Source organism: Schistocerca serialis, chromosome 5, assembly GCF_023864345.2.
Source record: "Schistocerca serialis cubense isolate TAMUIC-IGC-003099 chromosome 5, iqSchSeri2.2, whole genome shotgun sequence".
Lineage (NCBI taxonomy): Eukaryota > Metazoa > Arthropoda > Insecta > Orthoptera > Acrididae > Schistocerca > Schistocerca serialis.
The window spans coordinates 24,116,084-24,143,093 of NC_064642.1; the positions used below are offsets into that span (position 1 = coordinate 24,116,084).

At 36.2% G+C, this 27,010-nt stretch overlaps 1 protein-coding gene across 3 annotated transcripts in view; it reads right to left on the reverse strand.

Moving 5' to 3' along the window:
• Positions 1 to 5,614: 5,614 nt before the first annotated feature.
• The window catches only part of LOC126480817 (fibroblast growth factor receptor 3-like), a 421,486-nt gene continuing 400,090 nt past the window's right edge, over positions 5,615 to 27,010 (reverse strand). For 2 of the 3 annotated variants that reach the window (XM_050104152.1, XM_050104150.1), the window contains exons 16-24: positions 24,651 to 24,777; positions 23,062 to 23,200; positions 22,828 to 22,954; positions 21,523 to 21,766; positions 20,859 to 21,163; positions 19,967 to 20,160; positions 15,601 to 15,741; positions 15,412 to 15,517; positions 5,615 to 9,325 (exon numbers count right to left, since the gene is read on the reverse strand). In XM_050104152.1, the coding sequence (XP_049960109.1) occupies positions 9,221 to 9,325; positions 15,412 to 15,517; positions 15,601 to 15,741; positions 19,967 to 20,160; positions 20,859 to 21,163; positions 21,523 to 21,766; positions 22,828 to 22,954; positions 23,062 to 23,200; positions 24,651 to 24,777 (1,488 nt within the window). In that variant the 3' untranslated portion in view covers positions 5,615 to 9,220. Of the gene's footprint in view, positions 9,326 to 15,342; positions 15,518 to 15,600; positions 15,742 to 19,966; positions 20,161 to 20,858; positions 21,164 to 21,522; positions 21,767 to 22,827; positions 22,955 to 23,061; positions 23,201 to 24,650; positions 24,778 to 27,010 lie in introns of all 3 variants that reach the window. The other variant, XM_050104153.1, reaches the window with a different exon arrangement.

The following is a 27,010-nucleotide window of genomic DNA, read 5'->3' on the forward strand; positions in this document are numbered from 1 at the left end:
ACACAGTTAAATATGTTATTCAAATACTTGCAAATAATTAGTTCTTATGCGCCCTAGCTCATTTAAAAGAACACAGAATAAAATTCTCAGGCGGTAGCCCACTTTTGAAAAATTGGATTAACAACAAGTAAATGGTTCACAGCACTACCTCGCATTAAAACACTGGGTAGAGCAGGAGGCAATCCAAGGAAAGGACCCGACGGTGTCTTCAGGATTACAAAGACAACCTTACTCACAAAAATGGTGTCAACTGGGGTCCTTATTCTGACCTGACAGCAAGAGGTGCGTAACACTCATATAATCACTCTCTGTCTGCTCATCGTAGGCTGTCATGCTCGGTCATAGCTACCATTACTCTGAACTCACTTACTACCTGAAACAGTGATGAGTCGCTTCAACAACTCAGCTCTGCCTGCCAGACGCCGTCTTCTAAACCACATACACCAGAGGCCAGATCCCTCGCGTGCGGCAGTCGGACACCTGTCTTGATGCCGCGCTCGTTGCCACCATACTCTTCCATCTCCCACTAACACTCGTCTCTCCTGCTGACCGCGTCCCCTTTATTAATAGCCAGTTCATGCTAACCTACATCTATATCTGTACTCTGCAAACCACTGTGAGGTGCATGGCAGAGGCTACCTCCCATTGTACCAGTTATTAGGGTTACTTCCCACTCCATTCATTTGTGGAGCATGGGAAGAATGATTCTTTAAACGCTTCTGTGCATGCAGTAATTATTATAACCTTATCCTCACAGTCGCTCTGTGAGCGATACGTAGTGGGTTGTAGTATATTCCTAGAGTCATCATTTAAAGCCGGTTCTTGAAACTATGTTAATAGACTTTCTCGAGATAGTTTACGTCTATCTTCAGGAGTCTACTACATTAATTCTTTCAGTATGCTCCCGCAGGTCAAACAAATCTGTGACCATTCGTGTCGCACTTCTCTGCATGCGTTAAATATCCCCTGTTAGTTCTATTTGGTATGGAGCTCACACACTTGAGCAATATTCTAGAACCGGTCGCATGAGTGACTTGGAAGCTATCTCCTTTGTAGACTGATTGCACTTCCTCAGTATTCTACCAATAAACCAAAGTCTACCACCCGCTTCACCTGCAACTGAGCCTATATGATCATTCCATTTCATACCCCTACAGAGTGTTACAGCCGGGCATTTCTATGAGTTGGCCGATTCCAACAGTGACTCACTAAACACTGGCTCACTGATGTAGTCATAGGACACTACATTTTTTCGTTTTATAAAGTGTACAAATACTGTATCTTCGTGACTGCCTTGATGCAAAGTTTTCAGTATGTCAAGTGAGAAAAGGGCAGCAGCGCGGGATTATCCGAGCAGTCTAAGGCGCTGCAGTCATGGACAGTGCGGCTGGTCCCGGCGGAGGTTCGAGTCCTCCCTCGGGCATGGGTGTGGGTGTGGGTGTGGGTGTGTGTGTTTAGGATAATTTAGGTAAGTAGTGTGTAAGCTTAGGGACTGATGACCTTAGCAGATAAGTCCTATAAGATTTCACACCCAATTGAATGCAGAAAACGACAAGTTGGGTTTTACATGATCGATGTTTTCGGAATCCATGCTGGTTGGCACTTAGGATGTCATTCTGTTCAAGATACCTCATTATGTTTGAGCTCAGAATATGTTCTGTCATTGTGCACCAAATCCACGTAAAGGATATTGGATGGTAGTTATGTGGATCACTTCTACTGCTCTTCTGGTAGTCGGGTGTAACCTTTGCCTTTTTCCGATAATTGGGCACGGTTTTTTGCTCGAGGAATCTACAATAGATTATATTTGTAAGAGGGATTAACTCAGCCACAAATTCAGTGTAGAATCTGATAGGATTCCCATTGGGCTCTGGAGCTTTCTTTAATTTTAATGGTTTCAGCTCTTTCTCAACAACACAGACGCTAATATTTATTTCATTCACCTTTTCAGTGGTAAGAGGTTAAATTGGCACAGTTCTCCTGGGTTTTTCTTTGTAGAGGAACATTTGAAAATGGAGTTAAGCATTTCAGTTGTTTTTCTACACTCAGTTTCAGTTCCTGTCTCATTCTCTAGGGATTGGACACTAACGTTGGTGCCACTAACAGCCTCTACATACGACCAGAATTTCTTTGAGTTTTGTGAAAGGTCACTTGACAGTATTCTGCTACAGTAGTCACTGAAGGCATCACACATTGCTCTCTTGACAGCCAAACACATTTCATCTAGCATCTCTCTATCTGTAGTCCTTCACTTTGTTTTACACCTATTATGCAGTAATATCTGTTTCCTTAGAAGTTTCTTTGCAGTGACTGTATACCATGGTGTGTCCTTCCCATTATGAACTTTACATATCTGTTCTGTTGTCTACTGTTCTTTTAAACTTGAGCCATAAATCCTCTATATGCTTCTGTGCTGTGCTGAAAGTTTCAAGTTCCTGATTTTTTTATCTAATCTAGTTTACTGAACGCACACACACACACAGAGATATATGGTCCATTGATCATGACTGGGCCAAATATCTCACGAAATAAGCTTGATGGGGGAAACCAGATGGCACTATGGTTGGCCCGCTAGATGGTGCTGTCATAGGTCAAACGGATATCAACTGCTTTTATTTAAAAAGGAACCCCCATTTTTTATTACATATTTGTGTAGTATGTAAAGAAATATGAATGTTTTACTTGGACCACTTTTTTCACTTTGTGATAGATGGCGCTGTAATAGTCACAAACATATGGCTCACAATTTTAGACGAACAGTTGGTAACAGTTAGGTTTTTTAAATTAAAATACAGAACATAGATACGTTTCAACATTTTATTTCGGTTGTTCCAATGTGATACATGTACCTTTGTGAACTTATCATTTCTGAGAATGCATGCTGTTACAGCGTGATTACCTGTAAATACCACATTAATGCAATGAATGCTCGAAATGATGTCCATCAACCTCAATGCATTTGGCAATACATGTAATGACACTCCTCTCAACAGCGAGTAGTTCGCCTTCCGTAATGTTCGCACATGCATTGACAATGCGCTGACGCATGTTGTCAGGTGTTGTCGGTGGATCACGACAGCAAATATCCTTCAACTCTCCCGTCAGAAAGAAATCCAGGGACGTCAGATCCGGTGAACGTGCGGGCCATGGTAAGGTGCTTCAATGACCAATCCACCTGTAATGAAATATGCTATTCAATACCACTTCAACCGCGCGCGAGCTATGTGCCGGACATCCATCATGTTGGAAGTACATCACCATTCTGTCATGTAGTGAAACATCTTGTAGTAACATCGGTAGAACATTATGTAGGAAATCAGCATACATTGCACCATTTAGATTGCCATCAATAAAATGGGGGCCTGCCATCCTTCCTCTCATAATGCCATGCCATAGATTAACCCTCCAAGGTCGCTGATGTTCCACTTGTTGCAGCCATTGTGGATTTTCCATTGCCCAGTAGTGCATATTATGCTGGTTTACGTTACTGCTGTTGGTAAATGACGCTTCCTCGCTAAATAGAACGCGTGCAAAAAATCTGTCATTGCCCCATAATTTCTCTTGTGCCCAGTGGCAGAACTGTATACAACATTCAGAATCCTCGCCATGCAATTCCTGGTGCATAGAAATATGGTACATGTGCAATCGATGTTGATGTAGCATTCTCAGCACCGACGTTTTTGAGATTCCAGATTCTCGCGCAATTTGTCTGCTACTGATGTGCGGATTAGCCGCGACAGCAGCTAAAACACCTACTTGGGCATCTTCATTTGTTGCAAGTCATGGTTGACATTTCACATGTGGCTGAACACTTCTTGTTTCCTTGAATAACTTAACTATCCGGCGTATGGTCCGGACACTTGGATGATGTCATCCAGGATACCGAGCAGCATACATAGCACACTCCTGTTGGGCATTTTGATCACAATAGCCTTACATCAACATGATATTGACCTTTTCTGAAATTGGTAAACGGTCTATTTTAACATGGGTAATGTATCATGAAGAAAATACCATCCGCACTGGCGGAATGTTATGTGATACCACGTACTTATATGTTTGTGACTACTACAGCGCCATCTGTCGCAAAGCGAAAAAAGTGGTCCAAGTAAAACATTCATATTTCCTTTTGTACTACATAAAAAACGGTGGTTCCTATTTTTAAAAAATGCAGTTGATACCTGTTTGACCTATGGCAGCACCATCTAGTGGGGCAACCATATCGTCATCTGGTCTCCCCCTTCAAGCTAGATGAGTTTCGTTCTTTGTAGATTTTTCATTTGATGCTTATTTTGTGAGATATTTGGCCAGGTCACTATCAATGGACCACCCTGTATATGTATATATGATTTGTTTGCAGTGACATGCTGTATGCATTTATGATTTAAGACCCATAATGCAGGTAACCAGACTTGTTTTCAGTTGAAATCTGACTGTGTCAGTGCTGGTCTATGAGTTGCGTGGACTTCTGCTGGACTACCTAGTAAATACATGTTACTAAAATTGATCAGCTGTCTACATTCTTATTAATGTTTGAACATTGACAACATCATAAAAGTTGGCAATAAGTGTTTCTTGTTTCTTTATTTAGTTTTGCTTCATGTCTTTTCTGTATATTGTTTTATATATTCATGAACAATTTCATAAACACAGAATTTGCCTATAGGTAATCAGGCAATTGTAGGCTGATTTAGCTTGAGACCACTGTCATGAAGGATTATACTTAATTGTGATCTGTCGTATTTTCAGTGATGTTGGGTAGGCTCTCAAGTTGAAGCTTTCTCTTCTCTTTATTAAATGCATGTTGTTCTGCTGTGTACTTTGAACTTCCCCTTCTCTTTATTAAATGCATGTTGTTCATCTGCATACTTTATCATGTTTTCTATCCTTCTAACATAGATGGAATAGTTTTAGGCTTCTCATTTATAGTCGCAATTTTACTGTCACTGTTATGGATAACTTTTGATGATGTATTATTCTATTTGTTCTTCTTCTCGTACTAAACATTTTTGAGTTCAATAACTGTGTTCTTTACACACGCCTTTTCAATACCCAAAATAATATTTTATGACTACTACTTCGACCCATGTAATTTTTTTGAAGTTCCATTCATTTTAAAAAGCCTGAAATTTATTGTGTTCCATCTCTCTTGCAACCATATAACAAAACAGAGGAGATGAATTCTCATTAAAATAGAAAAAGGGTTGTTAAAATGATAATGACAACATGCTCCTTATGAGGATCTTGCAAGGACTTCATGATATTGTATGTAAGAACTCTGAAGCTGGCACCTGAAGAAAACACCAACAGTGTTACTGAAAATTTCTGACATTTTTAGTGGAAACAGAGCAATGCAGCAGACCAAAGTTTTATACTGTTTGATAATGGGTACAAAACCCTTCATACTTACAGACATAGTATTCCTGTTGTTTACATTTCTTTTAGAGGCTCACTCCAGTAGCTGCAGTGAAGTTTGGAAGCAGATACTTTATTTCATAATGAAATACTTTTTAAATACCATGAGTATGCTGATTCATTGCTGCAGCTGCAATGTTTTTGGGAGAAGTTCTGCAATTTTTAACATCTGATACCAGTTCAGTAACAACACTATTAGTAACATTTATTAAAACAGTTCTTTATTGTTTTATGTACATAATTGAAAATTCTGTACAAACTTGGTTATATCTCATTTGACATGTATATAATCCAAAACTGTTTCAGTATAACTCGCTATAAATGCAGAACACTGGATAAACTTTAAAGAGTCTATGACACTTTGGCCTAAAATTTCAGATCCAGTTTTGATTTGAGAAATCCAAGTAATTAGTTTTAAAAATTAGATAGATATTGGCGTAGAACAGCTCACACAAATATGTTTCAGTGTAAAATATGTTCAACCCAATAAAGGTAGTTTGAGTAAAGTTGATACATTTTATTAACAATTTTCTATATAATGTTATAGCTAGAGAAAGAATATGAATTATTGATATAGCTGCCCTTCTGACCAACAGTAGAAATGCCTTCCTGGATTTGAATAACTTAAAAGAAACTAAATAATACTGAATATTACATTCACTTAATAACATTATTGTCAGTTTTAAGTTAAAATCTGTAACTAGCAGCTCCTCCATTAGGCACTATGTTTCTGATGTAATAGTAGGGCTCCAGATTTGCAAGAGCAATGCAGAAATTCACTCTGTTGACCATTTTTTAGTGCTGAACAGTCCTGAGCCAAATTTCTGACTACCTTACATTGTACAAGGTGACTTGTTCCCTAACAGCCTAATACTTATAACAAAAAGTAATGGTGAAATGCCCATAATTAAAACTGTGAAATGCAAGCATCATTCCTTGTGTACAGACAGCCAACAGATGCATTTATTTGGTACTGCCAAATATATGCCATTTTCTCCTTCATAACAGTTTAAAGTGATTAATGAAAACAAGTTTAATAGTTAGATAATTTACTTGAATAATGAAATACTTTACTTGAGGTTATGTATGAAGTATAGTGTTTAGCTGCATTGAAACATCTGATAAATGGGACAGAATTAAAACTGATATGACAGAAGTAAACATGCTGCAGATCTCTTTGGACAGATTTATGAATGAAAAGAAAAATAATGTGAAATTAAATAGAAAAGATATTACAACAAGAACATGTACATGTTCATCATCACACCCTACTCCACTTTATATGACTGAGACAAGCACATTGTAATAGTAACAATATCACAAGTGCACTTCCACATTACAATTTCCTGTTTTGACACTTGAAAATAACATAGGCCTATTTTTTTTCTAATGTTTAAGTGTTAGGAACTACCTCTTGCATTAAACTATGGATTAAAGCCAACATTTTAGAACTTTTTAATAACAGATGAAGGTCAATGGACTTCACTAAATTTAGCACTACAGATTATATCAAAAGACTTAATGAAGTAATTTCAGAGTTACCAAGCAACTGAAGTAGCAGCAGTATTTGTATATGAATGTCTCTTTTTTAGTTACTCATGTTGCATTTTTTCAAATTATCATTTATTATTCAAGAAATGAAAAGCTGAATTTAATAACTTAATAATGCTGCAATATTCTTAAGTGTGACCTCCTTTTCGGAAGTTTGAAATCAACTGCACAATATATGTTGTTATTTTCAACAGTGCAAGAGATAATGGTGAATAATTTTAAAATCACTATTTTGTAAAAAGAAAAAGTCTTGCGGTAGGTTTATGTTTACAACAAAACGTAGGTTTATTGGTAGGTAATGGATATATTCATACTTTTGTATGTCTGTTTAAACATTATAGTGTTCTTAAATTTTAAAAGCTGCTCAGTAACTGAAAATCCTGTCTAAGTGTGATGAGATGAAGTTTTGATATTATTCTTTTGGTGATGTTATGCCAAATAATCTATTGATTACAAAATTAAGAAAATGAACAACTTTTTAGTTAATATAATAGCATATTTTTGTAATATAAAATTTGGAATATATATTTTAACAGGTCATCTTGTAGTGGTATGTTAAGACATAACCACTGTCCCCCACTCATCTGGTTAATTACAGTAACAAATGACAATGAAGTTGTAAGGTGACTATAAGGTAAGGCAGTTGTTTGTGCTTATATCAGCAGAAGATTTCCAATAATTCATAAACATGAACTAATTTGATCAAATACATTGTAGGGTGTATATTATCTTCACAGTCGTTCTTTGGCACTTAACTGGACAGTCCAGCATCCACAGGAACAAGAGCCAGAAAAATAGTTTTTTTCTTCAGCTCTGGCAATCTTATTGTTTGAATAGAACTCTAACAGTGACAGTGACACTGTTGAGCACAGTGTTTTCTTTGTTGTTGTGTGTTTTTAACATGTTTGAAAATGAGTGAACAGAGCGCACTGTGTGATCAGTTATAGGCATTATCCATGAATTCGACTCAGAGATGCATTTTCAGCTTGTACATCCAGTAGCTCTGCACCCTTTTCTGCTAATTTTTCTTAACCATAGTGAATAATTGATATAAAGTATAAAGCTCAAGACTTATTTCTGTTGTTAGCAGCATTACATATCAGGTTAAGCTGCCAATTTACTTTCAGTTGTCCTCATACTTCTAAGTGGACTTCATACCATGGGATCCCCACTGTCCCCTCTTTGAAAAACCAAAGGGAAAGTCTGCAGGCAGAATATTATAGCTAGTAATATATAATTGCTTGGGTATAAAGATATATATTCATTGAGCCTGAGATCTGTTGAAAACTTAAATGTAAACAGAACAATTGCTTCATGATAATTTCTGGTAACAACAATGTATTGTATAACTATGAAACTCTATATGTACAAAGAGACTAACAGCTAAGAGGAACACAGATTTACAAAAAATTACAACAAGTAATGCCCTAATTGTTTTGTTACAACCTAAAAATAAATTTTTATTATTACTTGTAGCAATGTTAATTAGAGGTTATGCTTTGTACTTTCATTATTATATACTGATAAGGCAGTTTCATTGGTGAAACTATTTAACATTAATATTGAGTGAACTTCTCCACTCAGTGACACTGCCAGCCCATTAGTTACTCTTTCTACAATGATCATTTCTCTCACTGTCTAGCTGCAAGTGTCATGGAGTTGCACTTATTAAATAATAAACGACTAGTAATGAAAATTTCACTTTCACTTTTATGCTGCAGTAGTTTCACAAATGTACATTTTTGTGTTGTTAAATGAATCTTCTGTTCCATTTAGATAATGTTTGTCATCGCGTTCTTCTCAGTCTTTTGTGGCAACATCATTAGTGATGCATACAACACATTTAAGCTCCACTGTGAATTCAAATACAGAAAGTTTTTCACCACAGTGAGCACATTCAATCAATAACACTAAACAAAATAAGTTCAATAACTTCAGCACAAAATGTACAAAAAATATCTGTACTTCTCAATATTCGTTCTCTCTCTCTCTATCTCTCTCTCTCCCTCCACCTTCTGTCACACACACACACACACACACACACACACACACACACACACACACACACACACACACACACACACATAACAAATACATAATGTGCTTCTTCCTTTCATTTTTTCACTTCACAGCATAACAGTCAATAAATAAATTTACATGTTTATTCAGGCACATAACTGAAGCTTTAAGTCTCTGGGACTTTTCACTTGCAGTAGTTGCTTTGAGCATCACACATATCATCTGAAGTAGTTAATCACAAAAGACTGGGAAACTTTTCTTCATCATCACTTGATTCTTGACAAGATTCTTGACTCGATGGTGGGGTGTCTAGTTGTGGCAGCCCAAGATCAAGGTATTCCTAAAAGAAAATTTGATGTTTTAATTACCTGCTTCTAGCTTGTAATTTGCTTTTATTCATTTTTATGAACATTATCCTTACCTACCAATATGTTCTTTTATGATAATGCAAAAAATTCTATTAACTGAGTTATTTTAAATAGGAATTGCTACAGGATTAGGACATTTATCTTTAATTTTTGCAATATAAACTGAGATCATGGTTTAATTTAATTTCTGTGTTCTTAGTGAAAATCTGAATAACATTATCACTTCTACCTTGATGAAATTTCATCAAATTAGGAGGTATCATTATGATGGGTAGAAACAGAGTTTGAGCAAGAGGTTCAAAAACATTTATGGTAATTTTGTTTTATTTTAACTTCACATTTTGCTAGGAGGGTTTCTTAAAAAGAAAGCTTCTGCAGATTGTCTGGCACATGACATGAGATGCGGAAAGTTGAGCAAGGAAGATGTGGCCACCAACTGATTACTTATTTAGGTATATCTGTTGTTGTTGACTCGTCAAAACCAAACCAAGTGGCTGCAGTATCACTACTGCTTGGTACTGTTATCATGCTCTAGACATTTTGCAAAAATAATCTTTTTTTTTCATAAATATCTTGAAAGTGAAATTGTTGTGGCCTAAATTAGTACCATTGCTTGCTGCCAACATCAGTAATTTAGTAGCTAAAAAATAAAAAAATAAAAAACTGAAAGTTTTGTAAACATTTGTTTGCCACACCCTCCTTGTTCAGTTTGTCTCCTATCGTATTCTGGTCGGGGGTACACTGTGAGTCTGCTATTGCCGTGAATCGGCCATACTCAGTAGCTACTGGAATACTGATTAATTATTCTTTGTGTTTTGCTGTTCCTCTTAATTCATATTGTTAAATCAGCTACCACAATAGACTACTTTGGCATTTCTCTGCTGAATGCATACGTAAAAACTTGCTTTAAAAACATTTTACAAAGTACAGATGGGGTCAGCCCTTACAATGGCAGAACAGCCAAAAAACAGGTAATTAGACTATTACATAAGTGTTGCGTGGTTTTGATTCATAATGCGCAAAATATTTTACTATGAACCAATGGAGCACTCAGTTAATTCATTACTTTAACTTTCAGTGCATTTTTTCAGCCTTGTGCTTCGTTTAGATGAAACAGCTCCATGAAATCTTTGTAATGTGATCATAATGCACGAATTGGTTAGTTTTATGTCTTTCAACTTCTCCTTTGTGAGCAACAAAAAAGCAGATATAGCTCAGTAAATATTAGTTTACATGAAAATTGTGAATATCGTTTTAATTCCTTTCAGCAATATCTACACACCATTTGATTTTTGAATTTTGCACACCTTGAAACAGCATTCTGAGTGACATACAAACTTCTTCCTTCACTGAATAATAGCTTTAGAATATCAGAGATATGTCTGTGGTGACAAAAATCTCACCTACACTTAAAACGCTTATTATAAGCTCTTATGAATCATGAATAATACTAAAAATGTGAACCATACCATAAAATGTTACTTATTCTACAACAACTGAAAGCTGCTGCTTTCATTAGAGGTACATTACTGTTAAACTATTTACTCAAAAATGATGTACTCACTCATAAAGGGGATGCAGTTTTGCTAAACTTTCTAATAATTAAACATTTCTTCAACACTTTACCAAACTGTTACCTGACGTGCTCACACACATGCATGAAGGGAAAACTGGGAGAGGATTTGGAGAAAGATAGTCTCTGCTGTCAGAAGAAATCAAATATTCAAGCCCAAAGATGTTAACCCAAGAATAATAATCACTGGTAAAACACATGTAAAATACTTGGTCTGCTTCCTGAAGACATATTTGGAAAATTAGAAAGGACCACATCTAAGAGAAATACTAATTTGTGCATGACAGAGAAAATTGTTTTCCCAATATATAATTAGATCTCACAATCATTATTTGAGAGCTATTGAAAATGTATTACGTATATGGCTGTTCAATACTCTAGAGAGTCTGTCAATGATGGAAGTCTGTATAATTTACTAAATTAGGCATAAAATATATAAAAAAAAGTATGAACCAGACACGTTGAGTTCAGAAAAACATTTTACAGCACATACTGTTCAAATACAATGGACAACAGGGAAACGTGACAGTCATAACAATACGTTGATCACCTAGTAGGGATATGAAAATATACATTAATAAATAAAATGCGTTGTTGCATGCTGTCCAATAAAATCACAGCTATTATCTGTTAAGACTTCAATATAAGTTATGAATGTAACTCCGTCAAAATACAAGTTTTGAAATAATGGCCTTTTTCATGTGTTTCCTTATAGAAATGCTCCTTTAAGAATGACTATAGAACAAAATGTGCAAATAGATAATGTGGTTTCAAACGTAAGTACCATGGTAATTGAAATGCATAAAACAGATTTGTGAATGTCTGATCATTAATGCTCTCATCCTCATAATTCCTGCAACATCTCAAAGAAAGAAGAATATCTGCATTACAAAAGAGAATTTTCTAATGAAAGTTGTAGGATTTTAGAAACAAATCGATGTTTGCTTGTTGTAGATTCTCTCATGAAACAAGTGCCAAAAATGATTGAATTACTTTTTCTTGCCCTCTTTGTTAACTTTGAAATATGTGTTTCAATGAACTCAGTCTTGTTAAATCATTAAACCCATTACATGAATCACAAAAACTATTAAAAATGCCAGCATTACTTCGAAAAGCTTCAATTCTCCAAGGGAAACAGATACAGTAACTCCATTTACACAACGTGTAAAAAGTTCTAGGAAAGTATGTGGAAAGTTAATAGTTAATGCAATCCTTTTTTTTTTTTTTTTTTGAAATGATAGCTTAGTGAGACAGTTTGGGAACAAATCAAAATCATTATGGAAATTGTAAAACCACAATCAAGGAAGAAACTTGATGTCATACTTAAAACCACAGAAAAAAAGAATGTGAATTACCGTATACCAAATTATATAAATAATCGTTTTGCAAATGTCCCTATAATTTAGGTTTGAATTTCAGAACTTAGTCAGATTTTTCCTATCAAACTTTTGCCTGTAGCCTGAGGGCAGTTGCAACCCTCTACCACTCCATGTGGCACAACCTCCTTGTCTTAGTCATGTTGCACTTCCAGCACAGTTCAGTCAACTGGGACACTCTGGCAAAAGATTTGTCCAGAAACTAGCAGTTTTCTTGGCCTTGTTTATGTGCCTATAAATAACTCTACACCTCAACTATACAGTGAGTTGTTACCTTATATTCTTTCCATTGTTAATGTACACTACTGGCCATTAAAATTGCTACACCACAAAGATGACGTGCTACAGACGCGAAATTTAACCAACAGACAGAAGATGCTGTGATATGAAAATGATTAGCTTCTCAGAGCATTCATACAAGGTTGGCGCTGGTGGCGACACCTACAGTGTGCTGACATGAGGAAAGTTTCCAACTGATTTCCCATACACAAACAGCAGTTGACCAGCGTTGCCTCATGAAACGTTGATGTGATGCCTCGTGTAAGGAGGAGAAATGCATACCATCACATTTCCGACTTTGATAAAGGTCAGATGGTAGACTATCACGATTGCGGTTTATCATATCACGACATTACTGCTCGCATTGGTCGAGACCCCATGACTGTTAGCAGAATATGGAATCAGTGGGTTCAGGGGGGTAATACAAAATGCTGTGCTGGATCCCAATGGTCTCGTATCACTAGCAGTTGAGATGGCAGGCATCTTATCTGCACGGCTGTAACGGATCGTGCAGCCACGTCCCGAACCCTGAGTCAACAGATGGGGACATTTGCAAGGCAACAACCATCTGCACGAGCATATCAATGACATTTGCAGCAGCATGGACTATCAGCTCGGAGACCACGGCTGCGGTTACTCTTGATCCTGCATCACAGACAGGAGCGCCTGCAATAGTGTACTCAACAACGAACCTAGGTGCACCAATGGCAAAACATCATTTTTTCGGATGAATCCAGGTTCTGTTTGCAGCATCATGATGGTTGCATCCGTGTTTGGCGACATCACCATGAACGCACATTGGAGGCATGTATTCATCATTGCCATACTGGTGTATCACCCGGCGTGATGGTATGGGGTACCATTGCTTACACGTCTTGGTCACCTCTTGTTCGCATTAACGGCACTTTGAACCATGGAAGTTACATTTCAGATGTGTTACGACCCGTGGCTCTACCCTTCATTCGATCCCTGTATGTTAAATATATGTGACATTTCAAAAATAATAATGTAAAAGCTGCTTAGGTGGAGCTCAGCACAAAAAATGTTTTGTGGTGCTAACATTGTCAAGGCAAGTTGTCAATAATGGGAAAGAGTAGAAAGAATAGTCAGTTAGTTGGAATTGCTCAATAAGTATGCATAAATTATGATAAAATTTGTTACATTTCTATTTGTGAATGAAATTTTCTTTGAAAATTGAAATAACTAACCTATTCAAATTAAGTATGTCACGGAAATAAACCTGAGGAAAAGAAGATACCGCAGAATGAAATTCGATAAGAAATATGCTTTGTCTCATTTAAAAATTCAGATAAGATTAAAATATAGAATGGTCCCTCTCATTTTCTCATGACAATGTGTATAGTACTAACAATTTCTTTATTATTTAATAAAAATGTGCTCAAAGTAATTTTTTTATTTGAGCCAAAAATGAAGTGAGAAGTTACAATCTCTAATGCTGTTCTTCATATTTGTTTCCTCTTGTACATGAATATCTCTGTTGGTACCTTTTTGTAACAACAAGCTTTGGAATTCAGTGTCTATCTATTGCCTCCCTGCAGAGAGCAAAATAACTGCAGTTGGCGTTATCTGAAATGCAGTCCTTGGAGTTATTGGTATGCTTTTCTCTAAAATCAGTGTCTTTGAAATTTATATGCAGATGTTTACTAAATACCTCTTATATTCATGTTAACTGAGATAAATATTCTTGTGACTTCATGGTTGCAAAAAATATTTGGCCTTATACTACTGCTATCATAAGTTTTGGGAACGCTTTGGCTATGCTCTCTGTCAATAATTTTTTCTCATCTTTCTTACAGTGATATCTTATAATCAACTCTTATCTATTTTTAATATCACTTGGTTATGTTTTGTTCTTGTAGTTCTTTCTTTCAATTGTGTTTTATTTAATCAGTAATTCTCAGTTCCAGCTTTGGTAACTCAATTAGTTATTGGGCTTCCAGATAAAAATTACATTTCAAAGTTCAGTGCTTTAATATCTTGGGATGGTTCCTGTTGCCTAGATGAGATGGTTACTGTTGCCTGAATGGGATGGTTACTGTTGCCTACATCATCTTAATTAGTCAACTAATATCCTATTACAATCTTAATTTGTCATCTAGTTTGCATTTCCTTCACATCAAGACATTATGTATGCTGCTCTCACTCAGTAGTGTTATTTTTTACTTTATTATCATAAGTATCACTCCATCAAGGGCAAACAGCTCTACACTGCACTACTGTCTCTCAACTTAATTGGGAACAAAACACTTTTCAAAATACAGTCACTGTTATTGATGATATCCTACTGAATGTAAAATAATATGGTCTTTTTATGCTTTGTCATAGCTGGTCCTTAAAAACAATGAGCAGCATAAAGGGTAACATGTAAAGTAATTGCAAGTAATTTCATGTCCGAGACCAAAAACTGTTTATCCCTCATGGCATGCATACAGTCAAATACCAGTCTTCTTTGAAAACTTGTTGCACAAGCAGTGTGTTAGAAGAAGCTTCTCAATTTCACTCATAAATTTAACAAAATTCAACAACAACTCACTCTCATTATCAATGAACAGCAGAGAAAGCATTTCTTAGAAGCCTACCCATTTGTTTGGTCAGTTTCTTACACAAACAGAATTTCTTGTACAAACTTTGGACTGCATTAAATTCTTGTAAAATCATGCCAGAACACCTAGTCATGGCCAAAAACGTTGCACGCAGTGTAACTACAGGGTTTCATACATATATATTAAATACAACAGACCTTGAGCATGCACCATCCACCTCATTGTTGCTCAGTAGTTTCAAAATTTCCGTTATTACAATACACTACCTCATTTGCTGTAATTGTGAGTATTCTGTCCAAATCTTCAACCAGTTCACTGAACATGGGTCTTTCATTTGGCTGATAGTTCCAGCAATCCCTCATTAGCATGTATCTGTAATGAGAAACAATTATGTCATATGGCCTTCTGTAGAAGGAGAAAATAGAATTCTCAAATACCTAAAAGGCGAGTCTTACATTTCCAGGGAACAGCATGGTGGCTTCTCCATTCTGTGGCCACTTCTCAATAGTTGAAAAAGTTTCTCAACACTGGGAACTGAAGGATATGGAGTTCCCCCAAGAGTCATTATCTCCCATAACAGTATACCATATGACCACCTTAGGTAAAATAACAGAATTTATATTTTAATCATACTTCTTTGTAAAAATTTTAATAATCACATTAATAACAACAATACTTATTATTATTATTAGAGCATACATTGTGCATCTGTGTTTGACGTTAGGAATTCGTTTAGATGTTTAAGAAATGTTTAGTTGTTCTTAATAGCATAGATAGGTTACAGATTTTAAAAAGGAAGTGGATAGGATGAATTTAGATGTAATAGGAATTAGGGCTGTTGGTAAAATATTAATATTTCGATACTTTTTTCAAAATATATCAATAGTTTTTCTCCCAATATATCAATATCAAAACAGGAATATTGAATGCTGATATTTTTATTTTATATTAAATTTTTTCACAATAGTTAGAAAATTTTTGAAGTTGTTCTTTTGAAATTGTAGTGGTACATAATTTTACTTTCATTGTGTGAAGGAGTCTTACTACTTTTTGAGCTTTCATCACATCAAGTATTTCTCTTTGACTGTGTGAAGGAAGTATATGTGGACAAAAGAACAATTCCGATTGCACTGGGGCAGGGCGTGGAGGGGGGGGGGGGGGGGGGGTGAATGAAATGACAAGATTTCCAATGTGAAGAAACAGCACACCAATTGGACTAAAAAACAATTTTTAACACAACTAGTATGCTATTTCTTCACATCAACATTCTTCAAAAACAGTTGCTGAAAATGATGAACAAAAATCTAAATGGCAATATTGGTCTTTGCAGTGGGTGGAGATGTGTGAGGGGAAATACTGTTGGAATCAGCACTTGGTGCTACCAACAGAAACTACAACAGAATGAACTTTTCACTCTGTGGTGGAGTGTGTGCTGATATGAAACTTCCTGGCAGATTAAAACTGTGTGCCACTGAGACTTGAACTTGGGACTTTGCCTTGGTGGGAAAATGCTCTAACAACTAAGCTACCCAAACACAACTCATGATCCATCCTCACAGGCAAAGGTCCCAAGTTCAAGTCTTGGTATAGCACACAGTTTTGATCTGCCAGGAAGTTTCAGAAACTGCAATGTTTAGCTTCACCACACAATATTGATACTACAAGTGCTAAGTCACTGGCATCTGCAGAAATGAAAAAACGGGAAGTTGAAATGAAGTGAAGTGTTCTGGACAAATCCATTATGCGATGAAACAAAATGATGGACCCATTAGACACATTTTATTGTGCCACTAACATAATTTACCATTGTTAGCAAAATGGTTATTGCCAAGCATGAACAGGCATCGTTTTCCTTTCAGTTCTTGCTCTAAGGGGGAACAGCAGGCAGCTAGCTTGTTGGTTTATAGAATGTCTAACAATAAATCAATATTTAAATACAGAGCTCTAAAACCAGCAATATATTTACAAAATGCACCCAATATTTTTATAGGCAGGTAAGTCAATATTTTTTTCACCAGTATACTGATACTTTTTTTCGATATATTGAGAGCTGATAATGATATATTTTTAATATAAATATATCAGATTCCCCATATTTTTAAAAATATCAACAGTTCTAGTGGGAATTAGTGAAGTTTGGTGGCAGAAGGGACACACTTCTGGTCAGGTCAGTACAGGGTTAGTAACACAAAATAAAATAGTGGTAACACGGGTTTGGATCTAGTAGTGAATAAAATAATAATAGAACTGCAGGTAAGATACCATGAACAGCATGGCAAAGACATTATGACAGCCAAGATAGGCATGAAACCAACACCCACCACACTAGTACAGTTTTATATACCATCTATTTCCACAGTTGATGAAGAGATTGAAAGAATGTATACAATTCTACTGAATAGTTAAATGATGGAGGCATTTTCTTGGATAAAATATTCCAGAGCTAAAATAGCCTCCCATTCAGATCTCCAGGCAGGGCTACTCAGGAGGATGTCATCATCAGGAGAAACAAAACTGGCATTCTATGGACTGGAGTGTGGACTGTTTCATCTTTTAATAATGCAGGCAGGTTAGAAAATTCAAAATTGGAAATGGAAAGGTTTAAGTGGGATGCAGTGGGATGTAGTGAAGTTCAATGGCAGGAGGAACAGGTCCCCTGATCAGGTGAAGAGAGGGCTATAAATACAAAACCAAATAGTGGTAATTCAGGAGTAGGTTTTGTAATGAATAAGATAAGAAAATAGGAATGTGGGTAAGCTACTATGAACAGCACAGTGAATGCATTATTGTGACCAAGACAGATACAAAGCCAACACCCACCAAGTTTGTTTAATAACTAACTCTACAGATGATGAAGAGATTGAAGAAATGTAGATGAGTCAAAAGAAATTATTCAAATAGTTAAGGGTGACAAAAATTTACTTATGATGGGGGATGGCATTTGATAATAGGAAAAGGAAGAGAACGAAAAGTATTAGATGACTATTGATGGGGGAAATTAATGAAAGAGGAAGCTGCCCAGTAGAATTTTGCATAGAGCATAATTTAATCATAATGAACACTTGGTTTAAGAATCATGAATGTTGTATACATGTAAGAGACCTGGAGACACTGGAATGTTTCAAATTGATTATATAATGATGGGAATGAGGTTTCAGAACCAGATTTTAAACTGTAAGACATTTCCAGAGGTAGATGTGGAATCTAACCACAATTTATTGGTTATGAACTGTAGGTTACAACTAAAGAAATTGCAAAAATGTGGGAAATTAAGGAGACGGGTCTTAAAGAGGCTGAAAGAAGCAGAGGTTGTTGAAAGATTCAGAGTGAGCATTAAGCAAAGATTAATTAGAACAGGGGAAAGAAATATGGTAGAAGATGAATGGGTAGCTTGGAAATGAAATAGCAAAGGCAGCAAGGATCAAATAGATAAAAGAAAAGGTCTAGTAGAAATCCTAGAATAAGACTGGAAGTACTGAATTTAACTGTTGAAAGGAGGAAATATAAAAATGCAGCGAATGAATCAATCAAAAGGGAATACAAATATCTAAAAAATGGGATTGACAGGAAGTGCATACCGGCTAAGCAGGAATGGTTAGAGGGCAAATGTAAGGATTTAGAAGTGTATTTCACTAGGGGAAAGATAGATACCGGCTACAGGAAAATTCAAGCTTTCACAACAAACTGTTGCCTCATCAGGAAAGAGGGAAGGAGAGGGAAAGACGAAAGGAAGTGGGTTTTAAGGGAGAGGGTAAGGAGTCATTCCAATCCCAGGAGCGGAAAGACTTACCTTAGGGGGAAAAAAGGACGGGTATACACTCGCACACACACACATATCCATCCACACATATACAGACACAAGCAGACATATTTAAATATGGTCTTTAAATATGTCTGCTTGTGTCTGTATATGTGTGGATGGATATGTGTGTGTGTGCGAGTGTAGACCCGTCCTTTTTTTGTGTGTATGTTTGTGTTCGTTTGTGTGTCTGTCGACCTGCCAGCACTTTCATTTGGTAAGTCACATCATCTTTGTTTTTAGATATATTTTTCCTACGTGGAATGTTTCCCTCTATTATAACCATATATATATATATATATATATATTCACACAAGCAAGCACACCTCATGTACACATGACCACCATCTCTGGCTTCCAGTCTGAGCTGCCAGAGATGGCAATCATGAGGACATGAAGTGTACTTGCTGATGAGAATGAATGTATATGTTTTTTCTTTTCTGACAAAGGCTTCTTATCTGAAAACTAATGGGTAAGTGTCCTTTCATTGTGCCTGTACGCGACTCAATGTGTCATCTTAACAGTGAGTAGGAATCTATTTTTCCTTTTATTGTTAATGAAATATTTTTATGATTTGTTTTGAAGTGGTTAAATATGGAAAACTAAAAACTGATTAGAAATTTTCAATGTAGAGCACAAGAGACAGTTGTGTATAGTATCAGACAGTTTAAAATATATGCCAGTTTACTAATAAAATTGATTTTCTGGTTTATTTTCTCATAAATAATTGTGATTAACCAGTGCATCTTTGTAATTTTACTGTATTATTTAAACATTATGACAGATACATTTATCTTCAAGTGCAGTTTATTTTCCTATCTCTCTATCTCTCATGCCTCCCTCCATCTCAGTTCTAACCTTGCATTCCTGTTCATTTTAGCCATATTATAAGTGAATTACAAGGCATAAAATGAATACAGAGTTGATGCTTTGCTCTTTCTTAAACTACTTCGCTTGGAAGCCATATGAATCATTTTAATAATGAAAAAAAAAAAAAAAAAAAAACATGAAATAATACTCACACATCAGACTGAGTTGTGTATACCCTATGGAATAAGGCCTCAGGTGCCATCCATTTCACAGGTAACCTTCCATCGGTAGTTTTACGGTAGTAGTCATGACAGTGTATATCTCTTGCCAGACCAAAATCAGCAATTTTGAGAATATATTCATCACTTACAAGAACATTTCTTGCTGCTAGATCCCTATGGATGCACTGAAAATAGATTTTTGTTTTGGTATGTATTTTAGGGTTGTTGTAAATCAATCACTTCACAAAGTACTTATTTTGCATTCATAATATGTTGTATCTAAAAACTATTTAAAATTGGAGATACTTTATATTATCTCAGAAATCTGGTTCCTAATTTCAGAATTGACAATGCAACAGTTCCCAGTAAAAATTGTCACTTCAGTAACTTGCTTCATTATTAATTTCACAAAGCCCAGACCAAAAATCCTTTTGATGATGAAGACGTACTGAGATCAAATTATTTGATAGGAAAATCTGAGATTATACACTTCTCATGTTTTATCTGTATCTAAAGCTTGGTGCAAATGGGGAAGAAACCCATGCAGGCAAGTAAGTGAAATCTTTATGCTTTGCTGCTGTTTCATAGTATAAACTGCAATTCATTTAATATTTGGTAACATTTGATGCTCATTAAAGAATTTAAAAATCATCTTACACATTTTGTGTTTTCTACTCTTGTGTGAGAATACTTGAATCCTATGGGAATCATGAAAAGAGTTATCTTAAGTTTTACTTACAAATAAACATATAAATGTGAGCACCACAAAAGAAGTATTTACACCCATTGACAAATTTAATTATACACATGTTTTATTGTAAATAAACTTTAACTGTTTCCTTTTTAAGTAATGCTCATGAGGAAAACAAATTTTGCAGCTCACCCTTCTTGATGCTAGATACTCCATTCCTCTTGCAACTTGGTATGCAAATGAAACAAGATCTTTTTGAGTCAGTGTGTTTTTCTCTTTGAGGTCAGTACCAATAGCTGGTTCATATCCAGAGGATGGTCTTCGTTGTCGTAAGAAATCTCGAAGATTGCCATGTGGGGCATATTCCACGACTACATATAATGGACCATCTTGAGTGCAACAACCTAACAAGTTAATGATGTTAATATGCTTGCCAATCATCTTCATCATTTCCATTTCTGACACTAAATCCATCATCTCAGCATCAGTGTGCCCCTCTGAAAAATTAATCCAACTTAATGAGTCTGGCACTGCTTTATGTCATGGTATACTAAATAGACCCAAGCACCAATAAAAGTACTTTCATTAAATATATGGAACTGAATCTTCTGTCTCAAATCTTAATTTTTAGATCTGCTGACATAGTAAATAAGTGTGTCACATCACTGTTACCTATTGAAATTCATCTATGACAAACTAACCATGACATTTTGCATTTCAATATATTTCATTTTATGATCTTATTCTGTACTCATTTGCCTTTCAAATATAGACACTATGGCACATACAACTGAATTAACTTATTCATTAATTCATTTAACATAACAAATATAAAATATAGTGTTTTATAACATACCTTTTAACATTTTAACTGCTACAATAGTACTGACTCCATGTTTTACAATTCCTTGTGCCTCAGCTTTGACTACTTTTCCAAAAGCACCTTCACCCAATGATTTACCAAGAGTAAGTAGTTCCCTTGGAAATTCCCACTCAGAATCCAAAGGAAGTTCGTACTCAGATATCATTAAGTCAGAACCAGAGGATGTGTTTGTCTGACCATGTGACTTTTGCTTCTCTATTTTCACAATTGGCATTAGCTGCAGAAGAAAATTGTAACAATACAATGGAACTGAGTTTGCACTTCTAGTCAAAAACTAAAGTAAGATTTTATGATAATCACATAAGGCATGTCATCATAATTACAATTTTTTTTGGTACCATAAGTTGTCAGGTATGAAGGAGGGAAGGAATGAGTCATTTTTCATTAACTTCCACAGTGCATTGTACCATGAAATCTAGGTGGCATTAAAAGTGTAATATGAAAAAAATTATGTAATGAAAGAAATTCTATTACAACTAAAGGAAAATTATTAACTTAGGAAATCACTAAATATAGTTCCAGTGATGACCTTGATGTCTGTGTTGTTCCAAATGCAATTAATAACTTACAATATTTGAGGACAGTGATTTTGATTTTTATGTACCACTAACTAAAAAGAATATCAAATACTAAGCAGGAATCAACTTTAAAATGAAACTTTTAACAATGATGTTTTGTATCAAGTTTTAGAGGAATCATCTACTGTAATGTTTATGCAGTTGTTAACATGATGGATTGGAGAGGTAGTGAAGAAAAGGTATCACAGTTCTTAAAATATTGGGGCTAATTCTTCTATATAGTAAGATTTCAATTAGTAGATGAGTCGTGGTGAACAGTAAATCAAAATCAAGTTATACATAAAGATTCTCAGAGGTGAAGGAAGCTTTCACGTTTGTATTCAAAGAGAAAAACAGAAGAGATGGAAATTAAAAATTTAGAAGTTCTGTCTAAAATGATAAAAACATTCACTTGTTTGTACTTGATTTTGTGAGAAAGCAAAATATATGTTTTTTAATGTAATAATATTTAAAAAATGAGCTTGATATGCTTACTTCAAAATGCCTGATGCATTAAAACAAAAATAAAAACTCTTTCTTGCAAGGTTTAGGTTTTAGTTCAAAACGGTAAATATCATATATGACTACAATTCAAGTACTTTTTTCTTAAATTCTCTCCACATATTTACAACAGTTAAGTCCCACCCTTAGTTTGTAGGAAAGGAAGATATAGCTTAAACATAATGCTACATTGTTTCATTTGAAAATGTAAGAAATTTACCAGGGGTTCCTGTGTGTTCTGTGCATTTGATAACTGCTGTTTTTCAACAATAACTTTCTTAGTCCACTGTGTTACCACAGCAGCTCTTGCAGCAATTTCAATAGCTTGCAGTTTTTGTTTCTTCTCCCTGAAAAAGAAACAGAGGAATTTGAGACTTCATGTTCAGTTCATCATTTAAAGTGTATAAAATCTTATTGAAAATGCCATAGGAACGTGTGTCATGATAGATCTTACCTGTTGAGCTTCTTGAAGATGCATACCATTGAAAACATTCCAACAAAAAATATAGCACATAAAACACCGACAAGCGTGTTGACTAACATTGGATGTGGACGCTGAGTGATGGTGATGGTTGGGTCATTGACTTCCAGAGCTGGAAAACATGTATATCAAAAAACTTAATATTTTTGTATTTGTATTCCCAATCTGTACACAGTCCAATCTAGCCACTTACATAAATTATGATGGAATGATGAGCACAACACTAACACCCAGACCCCAGGCAGAGAAAATCCCTAACCCGGCCGGGGATCAAACCCGGGACCCCATGATCCAGAGGTAGCAATGCTAACCACTAGACCACAAGCTGCAGACAGCGGGAATGAGAACAGCGAGAAACTGAACATCAGGATTGATGGTTATGATGTAGATGAAGTTAAAGTATTCTGCTACCTAAGCAGCAAAATAACCAATGATGGACAGAGCAATAAGGACATCAAAAGCAGTCTAGCACTGACAAAAAGGGCATTTCTGGCCAAGAGAAGTCTATTAGTATCAAACATAGGCCTTGATTTGAGGAAGAAATTTCTGAGAATGTACATCTGGAGCACAGCATTATATGGTAGTGAACCATTGACTGTGTGAAAATTGGAACAGAAGTGAACCAAAACATTTGAGATGTGGTTCTACAGGTGAATGTTGAAAATTAGGTGGAGACATAAGGTAGGAATGAAGATGTTCCGTACAGAATCGGAGAGGAAAGGAATATGTGGAAAACACTGATAAGCAGAAGGGACAGAGAGGAATTCATGGCGGGCCGCATCAAACCAGTCAGAAGACGAATGACTCTCACCTCCCCCCTCCCCTTAATTGAAAAAAAATAAAAAATTAAAAAAAGTCAGGTTATGTCCTTAGTTGTTGGAAGCTAACCATTTGAGGAAATGTTATTAGCTTTCAGATATAACAGAGTTCTACATTTCTTTTGCAGTAAATGCAGTTACTGGAATTGGATAATTTATTTGTGTAGTTGTACTGGCACAGTCATACTAGGGTGACAGCTACTGAACAGATAGCCACATCACAACATTACGAATAGACACGAAAGCCAAAAGCTGAAAATTTATTGGAAGATCTTGGTTGTTTTTACTAAAGTAAGAAATATTCCAGTTAAATACATGTAATACAATAGAATTTCATGTTCACATAAATATGGCACAGAAGACACATAAGTACTGCTGATAGACACATATGAATGTACATGACACTATAGTAGCTTTTGAAATTATAGTTTGCGTTCTTCAGGAGAAGAGTGGATTGTTGTATACAGAGACTTGGAGGGGGGGTTGGGGGGTAATCTCTTCGATGTTCCCCCTTTCATCATCATCTAACCTCATCTTCACAATAGGTGGGTCCCCAACCTACACCTCTTTACTATTCAAGGAAGCAACTAATACTCTGACATTAGTAAGGTGTTCAAAAGTACTTTTATATATGTCCATGTGCTTTGTAGAAAGAGAAACAGATGTATGAATATGAAGCTAAGTACTAACCAGTAATCCTTAATTATAATGTATCCATTGAACAATGGGAAGTTTCTGACTCACCATCAACAACTTTCAGGTATGCACTTGCATAAGTGGTTCCCAAGCTATTTGCTGCTATACATGTGTACCATCCTTCATCATCATATGTGACATTATGAAGAACCAGTGTCTGAGGATCATCTTCTGGCTGTAATCAGTCACTGCTTAATTATGTAATGACATTTAGTGTATAATAGAATATCTGACTGATCTCACTATTGACTTACAGAATTATAGTCTAAGGCAATGCAGCTAAAGTAAATAAAATATTTATTCAGTAAAAGTAAGCAGTTAAGAATATTGCATAAAGCAGTTAGTGACACATCTTGCACAGCTCCATTCACTTCTCAATGAGTTTACACTCTATATTGCACTTCGAGTAATGCTGAAAAGAGGTTTGCATCAGCTGTCAAGATGAAAACTCTTGTCTTGATTGAGCTGGTTGTCTGCCAGTTGTATTTCCTCAGCTTCTTTGACCTCTGAATCTCAATGAGATGCTGCTATGGCCACTTTCACAGCTTTTTCATAACCTATGAAAAGGCGAGTGAAAAAACAATGTTCAGCCACTGCAAATTCGTTACGCTGTAAGAGGCAGGTGTACCACTGGTGCCCAATGCACCATACTTGTACAGTGTATGTGATTTGTTCTGTACAAAATTTACCATACTGGTAAGGAAGTATATAGATTCCTGCCTTTTGAAGAAGCAGATCATCCTTCCCAGACTCAGAAGAGCTGCCATCAAGACCAGTAGGTCATAGATCAACAATGCAGGAAAAGATAGATTGCTACTTACTGTAAATTTGGTTGGGCAGGGGGTTGGGGGAGGGAGATGTCACCATGGCTTGCCTGCTACCAACATGTTCAAGCTGATGTAGGCTGCAGTAGTTATGTTGTGTGAGTTGAAAAAATTTGTATAGGAGCTGCATGAAACCAGCCTTTGGACTCAAGACTGCAACAATAACCACAACTCAGTTCATCAATTCAGCAACTCTTCCCAGTTCTGCACCTTACTCGCAACTGCTCTTGTAGTGTTTACAACTCTCTATTTCAGGCTATGCATGAGTCAGTCCTGTATTTGATTACTAAGTGGTAGAGCCTTTCCCAAAGTGGCTTTGGTCAGTATCCATTCACTCTTATGCATCTCTGTTGATAATGGATTAGCTTTCCTTGCAACCATTGAATAACCCAATGTCCTTCAACTTTATCTTATTGGTTTAGATGCAACACATCTGGTACTGAATGTGTTTGTTCATGGGCTGCATGATCTACAGAATTTCTTTATCATTACATGGTTTTATAATATGATGGATAAGATTTAATTGTTGCCCTTCAGATTTATGAATTCTCATCAGACCACCAACTAACAAAACTAGTGGAGCAATTCCATTTGAGAACGAAATGAATTATTACCTTTATGATCCACATTTAATCATATAAGTAGTTTTTTTAATGTATTAACAAAATTTGTGGCTACTGTCATGCTTCTATGTGCAGATCCCACATTGTTTGGCACTACATTAACAACACCACACTACAGACCAAGTATACAGGGCTATTACAAATGATTGAAGCGACTTCATAAATTCACTGTAGCTCCATTCATTGACATATGGTCACGACACAGTACTACAGATACATAGAAAAACTCATAAAGTTTTGTTCAGCTGAAGCCGCACTTCAGGTTTCTGCCGCCAGAGCGCTCGAGAGCGCAGTGAGACAAAATGGCGACAGGAGCCGACAAAACGTATGTCGTGCTAGAAATGCACTCACATCAGTCAGTCATAACAGTGCAATGACACTTCAGGACGAAGTTCAACAAAGATCCACCAACTGCTAACTCCATTCGGCGATGGTATGCACAGTTTAAAGCTTCTGGATGCCTCTGTAAGGGGAAATCAACGGGTCGGCCTGCAGTGAGCGAAGAAATGGTTGAACGCGTGTGGGCAAGTTTCACGCATAGCCCGCGGAAGTCGACGAATAAAGCAAGCAGGGAGCTAAACGTACCACAGCTGACGGTTTGGAAAATCTTACTGAAAAGGCTAAAGCAGAAGCCTTACCGTTTACAATTGCTACAAGCCCTGACACCCGATGACAAAGTCAAACGCTTTGAATTTTCGGCGCGGTTGCAACAGCTCGTGGAAGAGGATGCGTTCAGTGCGAAACTTGTTTTCAGTGATGAAGCAACATTTTTTCTTAATGGAACAGACACAATGTGGAAATCTGGGCGGTAGAGAATCCTCACGCATTCGTGCAGCAAATTCGCAATTCACCAAAAGTTAACGTGTTTTGTGCAATCTCACGGTTTAAAGTTTATGGCCCCTTTTTCCTCTGCGAAAAAAACGTCACAGGACACGTGTATCTGGACATGCTGGAAAATTGG